This window comes from Astatotilapia calliptera, chromosome 14 (assembly GCF_964374335.1).
Source record: "Astatotilapia calliptera chromosome 14, fAstCal68.1, whole genome shotgun sequence".
Taxonomy (NCBI): Eukaryota; Metazoa; Chordata; class Actinopteri; order Cichliformes; family Cichlidae; genus Astatotilapia; species Astatotilapia calliptera.
In genome coordinates, this window is record NC_137435.1 from 37,690,451 (window position 1) to 37,710,941 (window position 20,491).

Sequence of the window (20,491 nt, forward strand, 5' to 3'; positions counted from 1 at the left end):
AGTATCCTGGAGAGGATAGAGAGCTGGTCCAGTGTTCCGCGACCAGGACGAAAACCACATTGTTCCTCCTGTATCCGAGGTTCGACTAACGGACGAACTCTCCTTTCCAGCACCCTGGCATAGACTTTCCCAGGGAGGCTGAGGAGTGTGATCCCCCTGTAGTTGGAACACACCCTCCGGTCCCCTTTCTTAAAGATGGGGACCACCACCCCGGTCTGCCAGTCCACAGGTACTGCCCCTGATCTCCACGCAACATTGCAGAGGCGTGTCAACCAGGACAGCCCTACAACATCCAGAGCCTTCAGGAACTCAGGGCGGACCTCATCAACACCAGGGGCTCTGCCACCAAGGAGTTGTTTAACTGTCTCAGTGACCTCGCCCCCGGAAATTGGCGGGTCATTCCCCTCATCCCCAGACTCTGCTTCCTCCTCGGAAGACATGTCAGTGGGATTAAGGAGGTCCTCGAAGTATTCCTTCCACCGCCTGACAATTTTCTCAGTCGACGTCAGCAGCACTCCGCCAGCACTATACACAGTGCAGGTAGAGCACCGCTTTCCCCTCCTGAGACGTCTGACGGTTTGCCAGAATCTCTTCGAGGCAGTCCGAAAGTCTTTTTCCATGGCCTCTCCAAACTCCTCCCACACCCGAGTTTTTGCTTCAGCCACTGCCCGAGCCGCATTCCGCTTGGCCTGTCGATACCTGTCGGCTGCCTCCGGAGTCCCACAGGCTAACCAAGCCCGATAGGACTCCTTCTTCAGCCTAGTGGCTTCCTTCACCTCTGGTGTCCATTTGGTTCGGGGATTACCACCACGGCAGGCCCAACCACCTTGCGGCCGCAGCTCAATGCAGCAGCTTCGGCAATGGAGACGCTGAACATGGTCCATTCGGACTCAATGTCCCCAGTCTCCCTCGGAATGCTGTTGAAGCTCTGCCGGAGGTGTGCGTTGAAGATCTCGCGGACTGGGGCCTCTGCTAGACGTTCCCAGCACACCCTCACTACGCGTTTAGGTGTACCAGGTCTGTCCAGCGTCTTCCCCCGCCACCTGATCCAACTCACCACCAGGTGGTGATCAGTTGACAGCTCAGCCCCTCTCTTTACCCGAGTGTCCAGAACATATGGTCGCAGGTCTGCTGATACGATTACAAAATCGATCATCGACCTACGGCCTAGAGCGTCCTGGTGCTACGTGCACTTATGGACACTCTTATGTTCGAACAGGGTGTTCGTTATGGCCAAACTGTGATTAGCACAGAAGTCCAATAACAGAGCACCGCTCGGGTTCAGATCAGGGAGGCCGTTCCTCCCAATCACGCCCCTCCAGGTCTCGCTGTCGTTACCCACGTGAGCATTGAAGTCTCCCAGCAGGACAACAGAGTCTCCAGGTGGAGCACCCTCCAGCACCCCCCCCAGGGACTCTAAGAAGGCTGGGTACTCTGAACTGCCAGATGACAGTCAGGACCCGTTCCCCGACCCTAAGGCGCAGGGAACAAACCCTCTCGTCCACCGGGAAAAACCCCAACGTACCGGCAGCAAGCCGAGGGGATATTAGGATACCCACCCCAGCCCGCCGCCTCTCACCAAGGGCAACTCCAGACTGAGACAGAGTCCAGCCCCTCTCCAGGAGACTGGTTCCAGAGCCCAAGCCATGTGTAGAGGTGAGCCCGACTATATCTAGCCGGTACCTCTCAACCTCACGCACTAACTCAGGCTCCTTCCCCACCAGAGAGGTGACATTCCATGTCCCTATTGCCAGTCTTGGCAGCCGGGGGTCAGTCCGCCAGGGCCTCCGCTCCTGGCCGCCACCCGGCACACAATGCACCCGACCCCTATGGCGCCTCCTGCGGGTGGTGGGCCTGCGGGAGGATGGGCCCATGTCTCCTCTTTGGGCTGTGCCCGGCCGGGCCCCATGGACTAAGGCCCGGCCACCAGACGCTCGCCCTCGGGCACCCTCCCCGGGCCTGGCTCCAGGGCGAGGCCCCGGTAACCCTATCCCGGGCAGGGTAAACTGTTCCCTCGGTGTCCTTTTCATAAGGGTCTTATGAATCGCTCTTTGTCTGGTCCCTCACCCAGGGCCAATTTGCCATGGGAGACCCTACCAGGGGGCAAAAGCCCCCAGACAACATAGCCCCTGGGATCCCTGTGACACACAAACCCCTCCACCATGATAAGGTAGCGATTCAAGGAGGATTAGTAATTGTAATTACTAATCTGTTCAAATGTGAGACTCAGGTTACAGTTGGGATGTACATGTATTGTGCATGGGGTGACTTGAAAAATGCCTGCAACGCACCAGCAACGACAGGGTAGTAGCTAGTAAACTGGTATCGTAAAAACATCCTCTTAAACAAACATCCTGCCCCCTTAAATCAAACTTTTAGAAGTTCAGAAAGAAGCATGTGTACTCAACCAATACTGGGTAGTTACCCCAAACATGTATTTGGTCGTACGACATTAAGATCGTTCAATCCTCCCTGGTACCACACATGCCCATGTCTGGAGGACTGTTGTGCATACCCTTTTTAGTTATGTTAATATTGGCAATGGTGAGAAGTGTTATAGTTGGGTTTTAATATGTTTGGCCGTCCAATTAAGGTAAATTACATGACAAAATCCTCTATCCAGAGCACCCCCACCCATTTTCCGCCTCTGCCTCATCATATCTGCAGCACATGTAAGCTTGAAGGGCTTATGCTGAAGAGTTCAGTTCTGACCTGAAGCTTCTTCTGACCTGAAGAAGCTTCTCGGATGAGAGGTGAAATGTCTTCAAGCAACTTAAAGAAGTCCAGACGCTTTTCTTTTCAAGCTCCTTAAACACTTCAGATTGTTAGAAAATATGAGCTATTTGCTGGCTGGTGTAACTGTCTCATGGCTCACACCCTGTTAACTTTGATGTACTACTTTCCTCTTTACTTCAGCACAGTCCTTAACTTATGTTCAATCATGAGGCCTCTTATCTTTGTACCTTCTGCTTTGTCCCTGAAGACTCCACAGAATAACATCAGGATGTCAGTGTAGCGCATACCGGTGACAGCTGAATGTCATTTTAGCAGCATGGGGCTGCAATTAAGGGCCAGTGAATAGAGTAACCATGGGGGAGAAATTAGCTGAGTAATCCATTCTGTCTGCCAGACAATAGTGGCTCCAGGCTGCTCTTATACTCATGCTACAGATGGAGACCTCACAGATACGAAGGGATATCTGGACAGCTCTAGAAACAAAAGGAAAAGATTTAGGTGAAGTGGTGATTTGGAAAGGTTAACTGACAAATGTGCAAAAGGTGTTCATTTAATGCACCAAGGTTTGTTGGCTTTTAAAAGGCCAGAAATAGACTGGTACTTCCAGTATACTGTATAGCACCTTTCTACTCAGTTTGATTGAACAAAGTGTGTTCTACTGGTCTCATTCACACGATCACACACACATTCATACAGCGCACCCCCACCCCCACCCCCACCCTTTTTAAAACTAACATCAATTCACACAGTCACATGGAGGGACAACTCGCAATTCAGTATCTTGCCCAAGAATACTTTCCCTCATGGGCTGGAGGAGCCACTGATTGATCCGCCGATTGATAGATGCTCTATCATATAACCCTCTAGTTTATTATTTATTTAACTAGTTAGTTATTATATAACCTAAGTATATAAATACTAGTGTTTATTCAACAAAAAAAAAATCTAAGATCTGTCATTTAAGACCATTTACTCACTATTTCATAGTGTTCAGCTGCACTTCATGAAACTTGCTATGATGTATCCCATGTAGCTATGTACTCACTTTTTCCAATAAACCAATGGAAAATGACAAATATTGGTGATTTATCATTGATACTACAGTACACAAGCCCACAGATATTATATACTGACAGAAAATGACTTCAGTTAATTAATCAGTCTTAATTAACCGTTCTTTCTTGTTTATAGGTTTTTAGACGTTAGCTAATCAATGTACTCAAAATGCTCCCTTGATATTCTATTTAACAGATTACAAATGTAGAGTTTGCTGATTTACTTTTGTTATAGCAAGAAATCACAAGCAGTTGTTATCTGGAAGGCAAGAAAAATTGTTATGAATGCATTAACACTCAAAATGTTGCATGATTTATAGGTAATGGCATGAAAAACTATAGCCAGTGTTTTTAGGGTTTTTACCCATCTAGAGAATATGAGTATGAATATGAGTCTATGTGAATAGAAACAATAAAAATAAAAAGTTATTTTCAACTGCTCCCTTACCCATGTTTTGAACACTGGATGCTCTTCCTGACACAACGCAAAGGGCGTCTCCTCCTGAGACTGAACTGGATATTATTTGTTTATTAGGCACATCTCTAACCCATTACATTATGAAGTAACCAACAGGAACATTAAGAAAAAACATAAATATACACATATTTTATAATAGTTTATTGATTTTATTTAACACTTTAGTGCTCTGATAAACCTTTTTCTTTTAACTGAGAAGAATAAGACAACCACAAGATTGCTGCTGGTGGAGGGCTGTGACGTGCATCAACATCAAATCTGTGTGTGTGTTCTATGTGTGTATATGCCTTCATACATGGTAATTAATGATTGGGTGACACACAGTGTTGGGAAGGTTACTTTTAAAATGTATTCCACTACAGATTACAGATTACATGCCCCAAAATGTACAGGGTGGGCCATTTATATGGATACACCGTAATAACATGGGAATGGTTGGTGATATTAAAGTCCTGTTTGTGGCACATTAGTTTATGTGAGGGGCAAACTCCTCAAGATGGGTGGTGAATGACCATGGTGGCCATTTAGAAGTCGGCCATCTTGGATACAACTTTTGTTTTTCCAATAGGAAGAGGGCCATGTGACACATCAAACTTATTGGTAATGTCACAAGAACAACAATGGTGTGCTTGGTTTCAACGTAACTTTATTCTTTCATGAGTTATTTACAAGTTTCTGACCACTTATAAAATGTGTTCAATGTGCAGCCCACTGTGTTGGATTGTCAATGCAACCCTCTTCTCCCACTCTTCACACACTGATAGCAACACCGCAGGAGAAATGCCAGCACAGGCATCCAGTATCCGTAGTTTCAGGAGCTGCACATCTCGTATCTTCACACCATAGACAATTGCCTTCAGATGACCCCAAAGATAAAAGTCTAAGGGGGTCAGATCGGGAGACCTTGGGGGCCATTCAACTGGCCCACGACGACCAATCCACTTTCCAGGAAACTGTTCATCTAGGAATGCTTGGACCTGGCACCCATAATGCGGTGGTGCACCATCTTGCTGGAAAAAACTCAGGGAACGTGCCAGCTTCAGTGCATAAAGAGGGAAACACATCATCATGTAGCAATTTCAAATATCCAGTGGCCTTGAGGTTTCCATTGATGAAGAATGGACCCACTATCGTTGTGCCCCATATACCACACCAAACCATCACTTTTGTTGTTCCAACAGTCTTGGAGGGATCCATCCAATGTGGGTTAGTGTCAGACCAATAGCGGCGGTTTTGTTTGTTAACTTCACCATTCACATAAAAGTTTGCCTCATCGCTGAACAAAACTTCTGCGTGAACTGAGGGTCCTGTTCCAATTTTTGTTTTGCCCATTCTGCAAATTCTGTGGCCGATCTGGGTCATCCTCGTTGAGATGCTGCAGTAGCTGGAGTTTGTAAGGGTGCCATTTGTGAGTAGCTAATATCCGCCGAAGGGATGTTCGACTAATGCCACTCTCCACTCTCTCTGCGGCAAGTGCTACGCTGTGGGCTCTTGCTGAATGAAGCTAGGACAGCCACTGATGTTTCTTCATTAGTGACAGTTTTCTTGCGTCCACATTTTGGCAAATCCAACACTGAACCAGTTTCACGAAACTTAGCAAGCAGTTTGCTAACTGTAGCATGGGAGATGGGTGGTCTTGTAGGGGGTCTTGCATTGAAATCTGCTGCAATGACCCGGTTACTGCGTTCACCAGATATCAACACAATTTCGATCCGCTCCTCACGTGTTAACCTCTTCGACATGTCAATGGCTGTGAACAAAGAGAAACTTGTAAATAACTCATGAAAGAATAAAGTTACGTTGGAACCAAGCACACCATTGTTTTTCTTGTGACATTACCAATAAGTTTGATGTGTCACATGGCCCTCTTCCTATTGAAAAAACAAAAGTTGTATCCAAGATGGCCGACTTCTAAATGGCCACCATGGTCACCACCCATCTTGAGGAGTTTGCCCCTCACATATACTAATGTGCCACAAACAGGACTTTAATATCACCAACCATTCCCATTTTATTACAGTGTATCCATATAAATGGCCCACCCTGTATTTTGTAGCATATGGCCAGAGGGGCCGATGGCGCGACATGGCAGCCTCCCTTCTATCAGTCTGCCTCAGGGCAGCTGTGGCTACAACCGTAGCTTGCCTCCACCAGTGTGTGAATGCGAGAGTGAATGAATAGTGGCATTGTAAAGCGCTTTGGGTGCCTTGGAAAGCGCTATATAAATCCAATCCATTATTATATTCCGTTACGTTACTCAATGAGAGTAACGTATTCTGAATACTTTGGATGACTTAATACATTATCATGCTTTTTACAACTACATGAATGTACTATTGCTTTGTGATTTGTTGCTATTACTGAAGGTCACTCATCATACCAACACCAACTAGATTTTTAAATCTTAATATAAAATGAGTAACAGTAGGGTGGACATTAGGTAAGGCTGCACTTTTTGCAGCGATCTCGTATAGAAAACTATTCCGCGCGTATATAAAACAGGTCCGCAGCTCCGAACCCGTAGTAAAGGGACCTCTGGCGGGTTCCGTGTCGGACTCGTAGCCAAAAACTGGCTTTACTTTGTTGTCTGGGTCAACTTTGCTAGTGAGAGACAGAGAGAGGCGTTGAAAGGCTGCTCCAACGGAGCTTATTGTTTCAGAGGAAAACAGGAACACAGTGTACAGTCGAGTCTTAATAGCTTACTTACAACTGGGCTACACTGCCCATGAGGCTACATTCTTTAGGGCTATGCCTGTAATACTCTGCTTATTGCCTTCATATTTAAAAAAATTTTGAATAATTTTAAAAAATATTTCTTCACGTCGTTTTGCGGGCTGCAAGTAGAGGTGACATGGGCCGCGAGATTGAGACCCAGACATTAGAGCCTCTTAATGCGTGTTTTGCTTGGGTTTCCACCAGCGTGGAATTACCAAAAATAGAGAGGGGACAGCCTAACATATGAAACAGGAAAAGACCGTCGTGTAATCCCTTTATTTCAACAAAGTAACTGTATTCTGAATACCACCTTTTTAAATGGTAACTGTAACGGAATACAGTTACTCATATTTTGTATTTTAAACACGTAACACCGGTACATGTATTCCGTTACTCCCCAACACTGGTGACACTGTTATTTAGTGATTAACACTGCTGCCACTTAACAAGAAGGTTCAGGGCTTGATTCTACTGGGGCTTTCTGCTAGTTCCAGGGACTCAAACTTTCTCCTGCAGTCCAGTGACGTCTGTGAGTTCTACACTTCAGCCAGTCGCTGACTATAAATGATTTTTTTTATGTTAGTTCTTCTAAATTACTTTTGAGTGTCTGAAAATAGGGAGTATGTATGAAAATGCAATATTGTTCTTAAACCCTCTGAAATAAAAGAAAAGTCAGATGTTTGATTTAAACAACTGGAGGTGTACAAAGGCAAATTGAAAAGAAAAATGCTGTAAATATCTGTTTATAATTTGCTGTACATATGTTTAAACATGCAAATTGATATTTTCTTTTAATTTACAAAGTAGCCTAAATAGATCATTCAAATATGTTACGTTAATCAGTATTTTATACTCAATTGTAGGCAAGGATGCAAACAGATAAAGAACAGCCAGTAGGAGTCAAAAAGTTCCATTCTGTTAAATAAGATACCCTGTAAATAAAATTTTGTTCACTGTCTTTCAGGCTCCTGATCAAGAATGGCAACAGCATAAATGCAGCCGTACTGTATGATTCCTATGAGGTGGAGTATTTGCCTAATGAAGGGCTCCTTAGCACATCTAGGCAGCTCTTCATTGAGCTTACTACAGATGCCACAGGAACCTCGACTGGCATAGCCATTAGGTATCAAGGTAAGAATTATGCATGATGAGTTGGATAGCACTTTCTATTACAGCCTGATAATAAAGTGGTAATAGTAGGGTAACAATGAAGAAACAAGAATGTACTAATGTGGTAATTTCTTCTTCTTCTTATTTATAATTATTGTTTCCATTTACGGTGACCAGTGGTTAGCACTGTTGCCGCACAGCAAGAATGTTGTGAGTTCAATTCCACCATCAGGCCGGGGTCTTTCTGTGTAGAGTTTGCATGTTCTCCCCATGTTTGCGTGGGTTCTCCCCGGGTATTCCGGCTTCCTCCCACAGTCCAAAGACATGCAGTTAGTGGGGATAGGTTAATTGATCAATCTAAATTGCCCATATGTGTGAATGCGTGAGTGGATGTGAGTGCAAATGGTTGTCTGTCCCTGTGTTAGCCCGGCGACAGATTGGCGACCTATCCAGGGTGTACCCCGCCTCTCGCCCTATGACAGCTGGGATAGGCTCCAGCGCCCCCCGCGACCCTGAAAAGCGAATGGATGGATGTTTCCATTTAATATCATATTAATAACATTAAATTAAACTAAAAAATGTTGTGATTAAAATCTGGAAACACAACAAAGTGGCAATTTAAAGAAATCCACACTCACTATTGCCCTAATTAACTTAATTTAATCTAAACCCACAATAAACCAAAATATCAGTCCACTTTTGTTGTTTTTATTTTGGCCGCCATGGAATCTGAGTGAATGGGGAACTACTGCCTGACAGACCTTTAATCTAGGACTGCGCTCTTTTGGACAGAGATCTCGGATGTTGTTCCTGAGATCTGCTGGAGCCACTCGCCTAGCTTGGGTGTTACTGCACAAAGTGCTCAGATTACCACTGGGACCATTCTTACCTTCACCCTCCACATCTTCTCAAGTTTTTCCCTCAACCCTTGGTACTTCTCCAGCTTCTCATGTTCCTTCTTCCTGATGTTGTTGTCACTGGTCATTGCTACATCTTTCACTACGGCCATCTTCTACTGCTTGTCTACCACTACTATGTACAGTGGGGCAAAAAAGTATTTAGTCAGCCACCGATTGTGCAAGTTCCCCCACTTAAAATGATGACAGAGGTCAGTAATTTGCACCAGAGGTACACTTCAACTGTGAGAGACAGAATGTGAAAAAAAATCCATGAATTCACATGGTAGGATTTGTAAAGAATTTATTCGTAAATTAGGGTGGAAAATAAGTATTTGGTCACCTCAAACAAGGAAAATCTCTGGCTCTCACAGACCTGTAACGTCTTCTGTAAGAAGCTTTTCTGTCCCCCACTCGTTACCTGTATGAATGGCACCTGTTTGAACTCATCATCTGTATAAAAGACACCTGTCCACAGCCTCAAACAGTCAGACTCCAAACGCCGCCATGGCCAAGACCAAAGAGCTTTCGAAGGACACCAGGAAAAGTATTGTAGACCTGCACCAGACTGGGAAGAGTGAATCTACAATAGGCAAGCAGCTTGGTGTGAAAAAATCAACTGTGGGAGCAATCATCAGAAAATGGAAGACATACAAGACCACTGATAATCTCCCTCGATCTGGAGCTCCACGCAAGATCTCATCCCGTGGGGTCAAAATGATCATGAGAACGGTGAGCAAAGATCCCAGAACCACACGGGGGGACCTGGTGAATGACCTGCAGAGAGCTGGGACCAAAGTAACAAAGGTCACCATCAGTAACACACTACAACGGCAGGGAATCAAATCCCGCAGTGCCAGACGTGTTCCGCTGCTGAAGCCAGTGCATGTCCAGGCCCGTCTGAAGTTTGCCAGAGAGCACATGGATGATACAGCAGAGGATTGGGAGAATGTCATGTGGTCAGATGAAACCAAAGTAGAACTTTTTGGTATAAACTCAACTCGTCGTGTTTGGAGGAAGAAGAATACTGAGTTGCATCCCAAGAACACCATACCTACTGTGAAGCATGGGGGTGGAAACATCATGCTATGGGGCTGTTTTTCTGCCAAGGGGACAGGACGACTGATCCGTGTTAAGGATAGAATGAATGGGGCCATGTATCGTGAGATTTTGAGCCAAAACCTCCTTCCATCAGTGAGAACTTTGAAGATGAAACGAGGCTGGGTCTTCCAACATGACAATGATCCAAAACACACCGCCCGGGCAACAAAGGAGTGGCTCCGTAAGAAGCATTTGAAAGTCCTGGAGTGGCCTAGCCAGTCTCCAGACCTCAACCCCATAGAAAATCTGTGGCGGGAGTTGAAAGTCCGTGTTGCTCGGCGACAGCCCCAAAACATCACTGCTCTCGAGAAGATCTGCATGGAGGAATGGGCCAAAATACCAGCTACTGTGTGTGCAAACCTGGTAAAGACCTATAGTAAACGTTTGACCTCTGTTATTGCCAACAAAGGTTATGTTATAAAGTACTGAGTTGTATTTTTGTTATTGACCAAATACTTATTTTCCACCCTGATTTACGAATAAATTCTTTACAAATCCTACCATGTGGATTCATGGATTTTTTTTTCACATTCTGTCTCTCACAGTTGAAGTGTACCTCTGGTGCAAATTACTGACCTCTGTCATCATTTTAGGTGGGGGAACTTGCACAATCGGTGGCTGACTAAATACTTTTTTGCCCCACTGTACGTTAGCGATGTTGTTATGTTGGTTAGCCATCACCAGTTTGTCCATCTGTATCTGGAAGTCCCACAGGATCTTAGCCCAGTCATTCTCAACCACCCAAGGTCCCATTTTGACCTCGGGACTTCCAAGGGGTGTTCAGCACAGATGTTTCTGTATACTATGCCGGCCGCTTGGCTACGGTGTTCCACGTATATCCTGCCTGCTAAGCATCTTGGAACCTGCTGTTTTGTGCTGGATTATCTCAGGGCATCTTTACACAGCCTGAACCTGGGGTCTTGCCTGGTGTGGTAGGCCATTGCCTCTATGGATCTTGTACTTAGATCTTGTTCCTGTGCTGCCCTGATTAGTGCTTCTGTGCTGTCTTTCAGTCCAGCTTTGTCCAGCCATCAGTAGGATTTTTGGATGTCAGTCACTTCCTCTATTTGCCGGTGGTACATACCATGCAGGGGCCTGTCCTATGATGGCTTCTCTTCTTCATTTTTGGGTTTCTGCTGGCTGAGTTATTCACTGAGCATGCAATATTAAAACCAATCTTTTAATGGCTAAGGAAGCCCAAAAAGATTTAACAAACAATTGGTTGACAAACAACTGGTTGTTTTTTTTTGTTTGTTTGTTTGGCTGATTTAAGACACGGGTCAAAACCTACAAGTTACCACAGAATACATAGATGAAGGTAAAATTTAAAATATGGTTCATAGCTTTACTGAACTAAATATAATATTTTTCACTATTTTGCATCAGTCTTTAAACATTTTTTGTTATGAAGCTTGACTATCTGTTAACTAATGTTTTCTTTTCTGTGTTTCACTTGAAAAAAGAGACCTTGAAATAAATCTAGTGAAAGATGCAATATGATTTTAACAAAATCACATTTTTAAGAAAATATAAACAAAATACATTTGATCTCAGAATCAGAATATTTTAATAATCCCTAGGAAAATGATGTAGAAAAGAAAGCTATTAATACAGATGAACACTCATCTGAGTGAAGAGTAAAGGACAAACAAATTAGTAAGAAAAAAGTAAGAAAATTAGTAAGAAAAAAGTTAAACTAAAGAGAAAAAGCAGCAACTGAAACAGGCTGCGTGCTGGTTGACACATGCACACTCTAAAAGATGGATTTTGAACATATATATATAAGGGCAAATATAAACAATTGTTTATTATTTATTAATGGAGCTTCTAACTCCAGCACGGTGGAACAGTGGTTAGCACTGTTGCCGCACAGCAAGAAGGTCCTGAGTTCAATTCCACCATCAGGCCAGGGTCTTTCTGTGTGGAGTTTTCATCTTCTCCCTGTGTTTGCGTGGGTTCCCTCCGGGTACTGCGGCTTCCTCCCACAGTCCAAAGACATGCAGCTTGTGGGGATAGGTTAATTGATTAATCCAAATTGCCCATAGGTGTGAATGTGAGTGTGAATGGTTGTCTGTCTCTGTGTGTTAGCCCTGTGACAGACTGGCGACCTGTCAAGGGTGTACCGCACAGACATGTCAAGGGTGTACCCCTCCTCTCGCCCTATGACTGCTGGGATAGGCTCCAGCATCCCCTGCGACCCTGAAAAGGATAAGCGGAAGCGAATAGATGGATGGATTCTAACTCCTTCCTACAACTATTTTTGTAACATTACTTCCATCTCTCTAGCTTTTGCAGCGGGTCACTGCTATGAACCCTTTGTGAAGTACGGTAACATGACCAGCACTGACAACACCTGGTCAGTAGGAGCTGTGGTGGAGTTTGCCTGTGACCCGGGGTATACTCTGGAACAGGGATCTGTCACCATTGAGTGCATGGATCCTAACAATCCACAGTGGAATGAGACTGAGCCTGCTTGCAGAGGTTTGTATGCCTGATTTATTGACATGCATCTTTGGATTACTTGTGCTTCTTTCTTGTCATCTTCTACATTTTTGCAACAATTTTGTCCATTTTGAGTCACTTTCCCCTTGATACACCCATCTTAACACTTAGGATTGAACTCAGAGGTAGAGCAGATCATCTACTGATCGGAAGGTTGGTGGTTTGATCCCTGGCTCCCCCAGTCTGCGTGCCAAATATCCCTGGGCAAGATATGAATGTGTCTGAATGTTAGCTAGTAAGCACTTAAAACATAGTGAATGTGGCATGTTGTAAAAAGCACTATATAAGAATGAGTCTCGGGGGGCTCACTGACATCTTTGGCCCCAGGATGACAGATAATTAAACACTGACTCTCAGCAATACAAAACTGACAGCAGACTTCATTTCTTTAATTGTTTGTATTACAAAATTCTTTGTTCTGTTTCTATATTTAGTGAGATCACGCATCCAATTTGCTTGTTACACACCCCAAAATAAAAGGGACAGAGCGATCTCTGATGATGACTTAGGGATTTAAACTGTAAACATGTTTTTTTTTGTGTGTTTGTGTTCCAGCTGTGTGCAGTGGTGAGATCACAGACTCAGCTGGTGTGGTGCTCTCTCCCAACTGGCCTGAATCCTATGATAAAGGCCAGGACTGTATCTGGGGAATCCACGTTGAGGAGGACAAGAGGATCATGCTAGATATTCAAGTGTACGTATCCATCTTCCACATGTTCAATCTATTTCACTCCGTTGGCCTTTGATGAGCATAAAACCACATTACTAAAGCAGCATCTAATCATCACAAAACTTGCTTTATCTCCTTTGCTGATACATACAGCAGTCCCAGGCTTCAAACACATCCACAGAAACAGTATGACACTAACAAAGCGCTACCTCACCATGACTAGTAAAACACATTAAAAACACAACAGGCAGCTAATGAACGAATGCTCAGCTTGTGAATGAGATGTGTAAATGGAACACAGACAAAGGTTAATTAGGTGCAGTGGAGAAAACTAATTATATCAGGGATTTGTTTAGGAGCCCTCCCCCAATCCCCAACCCTGCACTCTTGTAATGGCTGCTGCACCAAGGCCGATCAGCAAGCACTCCAGCGGGTGGTGAAAGAAGCTGGCAGAATTATTGGAACAAGTCTGCCAGAGATCAGTAATATCTTCCCCACTCGCTGTCTGAGGAGGGTGCACAGTATCCTGCGGGACCAACATCACCCTGCGCGCCACCTTTTCCATCTAAGATAAGATAAGATAGAACTTTATTAATATCTTCTATCTGCTGCCCTCAGGGAGAAGGTACAGGTCTATACAGGCCAGAACATCCAGACTGGCCAACAGCCTGTATCCACAGGCTGTGAGGCTCCTGAACTCTCTGCCCCCCTCTCACGGACAATAACCATATCCAACTTCTTAATAGCAATGAACTGGTCTGCATTGGTGCATCATATCTTTATTCTCTTCCCCCTCCTGCCCCCCCCCCCCCCCTCTTTCTTAAATAGATAACTATCATATCTGATATCATATCTCACAGTACAATAATATTGAATGGGTTGCATTGTTGTATTTTGTCATGTTTCTCAGGTCTTTGAATTTCTACGAACATTATTGCTAAGGATTGTCTTATTGCATTGGAGTCACACTGGGTTAAATATGTACACTTGGGTTTTAAGGGGTATTTATTATTTTCTTCTTTTTTTGGGGTTGTATGGAAGCCCCAAACGCAATTTCATTGTTCTTGACAATGACAATAAATAAATAAATGTGTGGAGTACAGGGTGCAAGTGTACAGCATGAGAGTGTTTGTTTCCTGAGATTGTGGTGCCAAGGTGAAGACACAGAACAGCACACCCTGCTTTGTCAGGGCCTGATAAGTCAGTCAGCCATAGAAAATCATTTGCCATTTGCAAGCAAATTAAGGGGGGCTCATTTGCATTGGATGCATCTTAAGCTCCGCTTTTCTCTCTCTCTCTGAGCACCACCTGTGTTGTACTTTGAGAAATACTGATTAATGGCTTCTTCTGGATTTTGAGAGGGAGTTTGCAAACATCAGTAATTATTGCTGCTGAGCAGGTGATGTAAAAGTAAAACTTCCCTGGCAGCCAAATCTGTGTTTTAAGAATAAAGTTACTATAAAGCATGGACCTGAAACACGTGTTCTCCATAATATGACACGGGCTTCTTCTGTTCCCCTAACCCTTGGTTTAGCTGTCTGGCATATTACAATCTGGTCTAAAGTCTGGACATAGTATAAAGTCAGAAAGGCACCGAATGACCCAATGTAGTTACTCACTTCTGCTATTTTAGCTACATGTGAGATCATCATTCTGATGATTCTGATTTGATTTATTACTGCTGTTGAAATTAAAAGCTTGATTCTTCACTGATCTGGTTCTCTAATTCATAATCCAATACCAGTTTAAAGCTTTCTCCTAATTGATAAAAATCATTGTTTTAACACTGTTAATGGTCAAAAACTCCACATGATCCTTTAATATTCTCTCAGGAAAGGTGGCAGGATTAAAACATATGACATTAAATGCAACATCAGCTATTTTAAATTTACTTTGTTCAATTGTTGGATGCTACAATAAGAAATATCGTCACAACAGATTGAATGTTACTAGAATGAAGTAAATGTCATAAGCAGATAGCTGTGAAAACCCCTGTTGCTCCCCCGCTTTCCTGAAGAATCATCACTGTGGTTTCTACTGTATGTTGTCACTTCTGGGATGATAATTGGGGATTTAGACTTTCTCAGGCACATTGTTACATGTGTCAGTGTCAGTGAACGGGAATAATCTGTGAAAAATCTGTAGCTCAAACTAAAGGTGTCAGCACATACTGTGGTCCAGATTTCCAGAGAATGGCCATGGGATTTAACCAAATCCATGGAACTAACATCTAATCTAGCACAACTCCTCCCCCATCTGAACACATGCCAGCAGGTGCCTGAGCATTTATATCAGGTTTATCAATAGCAGTTGTTCTCCCTAAGCTTATCTCTGGTGTACAGAGATAAATGAGGCCTTTAACATGGTCCCTGGGTATTGGTTCCTCACATTGCGCACCTGTGCATATGTGTACATATACATATCACCAGCTCCATCTTTCTGATGGAGGGGGAGATATTATCAATAAATGAGTTTCATGGATGGCTTTCAAATGAAAGAGGAGGAAGTACAAGTGTCATTAAAGAGAACTGAAGGAAGTAAAATGAATAATATCACACAGACTCTTGTCCTCTCTTTCTGTAGGGGAACTTAAAACTGTTGAAACTTTATCTCATCAGTGTTTGATGCCGAGTGATGACTTATCTTTATATGATTATCAGCCTGTGTTTGATAATGATGTCCTACATTAAAGCTTCTTGTACAATTAGGCGTGATTCTAACTATTCTACACTATAAGGTTGTCTCCTTGTCCATCCTTGCTCCCAGTTGTCCACTAGCCCAGTACTCTACAGTGTCAAAGAGCAACACTTCAATTAGAATTTAATTTAGCAGCAGGGAGGCACCTGTGTGTGTGTGTGTGTGTGTGTGTGTGTGTGTGTGTGTGTGTGTGTGTGTGTGTGTGTGTGTGTGTGTGTGTGTGTGTGTGTGTGTGTGCTCTTCCCACCAATACAATCAATGTGTTGGTTTGGTTTGGTTGGAGAAAAAAAACTTGAACCAGAGTTCAAGTTGATGTCTCAGGATGTTACAGCAGAACTGTATTAAACAGTTTGACTTGAGGGGACAAATTCAAAATGACTACCATGTGAATGAGCACACATGGTTGCAAGCACACGCTTGTAACCAAATGTGACACCATGGAGTCTTCTATTCAAGACAGCTTTGTGATATCTGTGTCATAGCCAGAGACCGTACGGTTACATTGTAACCTTGGTTCTGTGAGTGAGGCACTATCTCTCCACCCCGTACAAATGGAATATGTAACGGAGTGGAGAGAAGGTCTCGATATGATAGAGAATCAGCTCTCATCAACAGTAATGATCCTTGATATGTTGGGTCAGTCTGACTCTCTGTAAGAATTTTAGTTCACTTTTATTTAAGGCAAATATTGCACTGAGCTGACAAAATGCAGGAAAAGGCAAAAATCCTCACTTTTCACACAGACAGACACGTTTCGTATGCACGGGACGAGGGCAGAGATCCCAGGAGGAGCCTTCCCCTGTAAGGTATAGTGTGGTTAACTCATATACGTGCACACCATACACACACACACACAAAGAGCTAAGGTAGAGAGCAAGAGATTAAAAAAATGGCAGGAGGGCATTGGAGGACTGGAATACCATTACATTTTTTCTAACCACTCTACAGACTCTAAATCAAACATCCGTAACTAGCAAACATTAGTTTTCACTTAAAATACTGGCTGGTTGGATACAAAGTTGCTAAAAATAATTTCAAACCACTGTTCTCTGCAGCTTTTACTTATCTGTTTGTATACACATGGATAAGACACAAGCTATGAGAATAAAATATTTTTAAAAGAATGGTTTTAGTTTAATAACAGAAAATTACACTTCTGTCTTTCTTCATAATTTCAAAGTGTTCTCCAAAGTGAGAGTCTTTAGGGTATAGTCACCCTGTGCAATTTATACTGTTCAATGCATTAGACCCCAAAGATCAGTTCATTTGCTAGTGTTAGTGTTACCGTGTTAGTGTTTGCTAGAGACTCATTCAACTGATCTACTGAAAAAGTGGGGCTGAAAACAGCTCAGTTGTATTGGAGCACAATGCACATGTAGAATGTCCACTAGCTACACCCAAGAACAAAGCTGGAGCACTTCTTGAGTGACAGCTCCCCCAATCGTCACCCAGTTAAGAGAGCACCAGGCCCAGTTCATTGGAGCCACTGGTGTGCTAATAAAAGATATTGTATACAGTCTCTGATGAAAGATCTTAATAATATTATTGTTTACAACATGATACTATGAAAAAAAGAGGCTTCATCAGAAATACAGAAGGACAGCTGGGTGTAGAATAGAATAGGATATCTTTTCTTGTTTTTACATGTGACTTTTAATGAAATGTGTTGTCTCTCTTGAATGAACGAAAGCTGCATTGCAGACGTGCTTAATAATTTTTTTTAATGAACAGTGGTGTGCAAAAGTGTTTGCCCCCTTCCTGATTTCTTATTGTTTTGTATTTTTGTTACAGTTCAATGTTTAAGATCATCAAACAAATTTAAATAATGAACAAAGATGTTGGATGTTGTTTTATTCCATGTTTTTGCCATTTGTGGATCATGGCTGGTTGTTCGCTGGGGTGCTTAAGAAATGGCTGTATAACCTGTTCCAGACTGAGAGATCTCAATTACTTTTTTTCTCATTTGTTCCTGAATTTCCTTGGATAGCAGCATGATGTTTGTCTTTTGACGATCTTTTGGTCTACTCCACTTTGTCAGGCAGGTCCTACTAAAGTGTTTTCTTGATTCAGAACAGGTGTGTGAATAGCTCTGGAAAACATTGACCCAACCATTTATTGGGTTTAGCGAGCAATCACTTTTTCACAAAGGGCCATGTGGGTTTTTTCCCCCCCAATAATAAACACCTTCAATAAACAAACTGCATTTTCCGTTTACGTGTGTTATCTTTGTCTAATATCTAAACTTCTTTGATCCTCTAAAATATTAAAGTGTGACAATAATACAAAGAAAATAGGAAATCAGGAAGGAGGCAAACACTTTTTCACACCCTTTATGTATTAAAAAAAAGTCATCTTAAGAAATAAAAAATACCATAAGAATTTAAAATGATTAAAAACAACATATGATGGAATAAAAATAGACTTAAATAGCTTAACTCCTGAAGATTAATTCAATCAATTTAGTGTAATTTTTCCCCTGAAAACGTAAATGTGGTGCACAATACATTTAAAGCAAAACTTTGCAATAAAAGTAAAGAAAAATACCAGATGTAGGAAATATGATTCAAGTTAAGACATATATGTAAATATATATCTATAATATTTTTTTACTGATAACAATTTAAAGCTGGACACCCTCCCCACTTCTTCGATTTTCAGTGGCAGGAGCTCCCCCTATTGACACACCTGGCGTGTGTAATGAGCTCTTCTGTTTTTCTGATGTTTAGTGTCAGGTTGTTGAAATCGCACCACTCAACCAGTTTATGCACTTCCCTCTGTAGGCGGTCTCATTACCATGTGAGATGAGCTCCACAAGTGTTGTGTTATCTGCAAATTTAATAATATTTTTGAGGTAAGCAGGAGTCAGCGGTGTTCTGTCAGGACAAGCGTCAAAGTGAAAAATAGGCATAAAAAAACGTAGCAAAGTAAAGTGATGTCTCTCCTTTTATCTAAGACAGTGCTGTGATGAAGCTCCTCACCTGCCAACTGGTAAAAGTAGTGTTTTAGGCCTGCCACTTCTTTTGTCCTACACACTGTCTTCAGTTCTTTTTAAGGGCACATCAGTCTGAGTTTGTGTGAATACGAAAAGTTTGGGAGTCACGTTTGTGTTGCAAAGATACAATTTTCTGTCTGTCAAACTGTTATCTTCAGCATTTTTGTTGATTCAGCTAAAAAGCAAAAGGCTTAACTAATTCCACGAGTTCATTCAGCATAAAAAAGGCACCTATGTATGAGGAGTCAGTGTTAGGTGGCTTAACAATCTAAATTAAATATCAAAATCCACTGACAATGGTGAGGAGCAAGAACTGGACTGTCCTGAGTGAAAACCTAGCCAATGAGTTATCATATTTCCCAATGTTGGTTTCCAAACCACCTGCCTGCCCATCTGGCAGGGTGATGACAATACTGCATCAGCCTTTTACACCTGAGGAATAAAAACACACAGGAGTATAAACAGAGGGAGCATAAAAGACATTTTGACAATGAATACAGGGAAGACTGGAATATAAACAAACAGTGGACTTATTAGAGATAAGATAGATGGACACAGACATGGGAAGAAATAATCAAAGACAAACACAGAACTGAAACATCATGGAAACAAAGTCATGGAATAAACAAGAGAACAGATGCAGAGATGAATACTAACACATCCAATGTCAGACCGCAGAACACAGAAACGAGACAGAGGGAGAAACATGTAGGAAAATGCTGAGGGAACTAAAAACCATCATTAGTAACAGTGACGTCTTGAACCAAAACTAAGGATTGCAAACCTGAAATTCAACTATAATAACCAGAAAGTTAATCGTAAAGTGAACTGAAAACTCAATATCAGCAGAGATAAAACTGTCTGAGAGTCATAAGAATAAAGGAACCAAACATTCAACAAATACCAAATCAAAACTAGAACACTAGCATAATGGTAAAGTTTATATAAATCTTTAAACTTAAATGTACCAAGATTTCAAATCCCCAAATGATACAAAACCCAAGGACGTCCTGATAAGTCTGGCCAGAGGTTATAAAGTATTAAAGTTGAGAATAAATCTTAGCCACAGACACACAGGTAACACATGTCTGCCACTCCCTCTGTGTGTTGATGGTGCAGAGGAAGGTTCGTCCATGACAGTTACTCCTCCTGTTACTGTGTGTTTTCAGCTGCTTCTGTGCATCTGACTGCAGATAACTGAAAAAGTAATGTAAAACAGGTGAAAACACAATTGTAACTGTAATGTAATTATTAAAATCAGTACAGCAATGTGTTAGATTAATCCGCTACTGAAAAATGTAATGCGATCGCAGTAACATGGGTGTAACATGTTACACCAAACACTGGTCTTCAGTCGTCTAGCAACCACTGCCTAAGAAACTGTGCGTTTGTTTTAATATTCCTTGTGAGATAAGCAATGGACAAACAGCATAGTAACATATAGAATAAAACCATCTGTATTTCATTTTTCTGAACCTACCAACTACTATTGCAGTTTTCATGTTAAACTGTGTGACAATGGCCACTTGGCAGTTTACT

The 20,491-nt window shown here is 42.5% G+C and overlaps 1 protein-coding gene across 2 annotated transcripts in view; it reads left to right on the plus strand.

Annotated features, from left to right (window-relative positions):
• The window catches only part of sez6b (seizure related 6 homolog b), a 237,816-nt gene that overhangs the window by 198,773 nt on the left and 18,552 nt on the right, over window positions 1–20,491 (plus strand). For both annotated transcript variants that reach the window (XM_080289250.1, XM_080289251.1), the window contains exons 7-9: window positions 7,949–8,115; window positions 12,378–12,572; window positions 13,149–13,287. In XM_080289250.1, coding sequence (XP_080145376.1) covers window positions 7,949–8,115; window positions 12,378–12,572; window positions 13,149–13,287 — 501 coding nt within the window. The remainder of the gene's footprint in view (window positions 1–7,948; window positions 8,116–12,377; window positions 12,573–13,148; window positions 13,288–20,491) is intronic.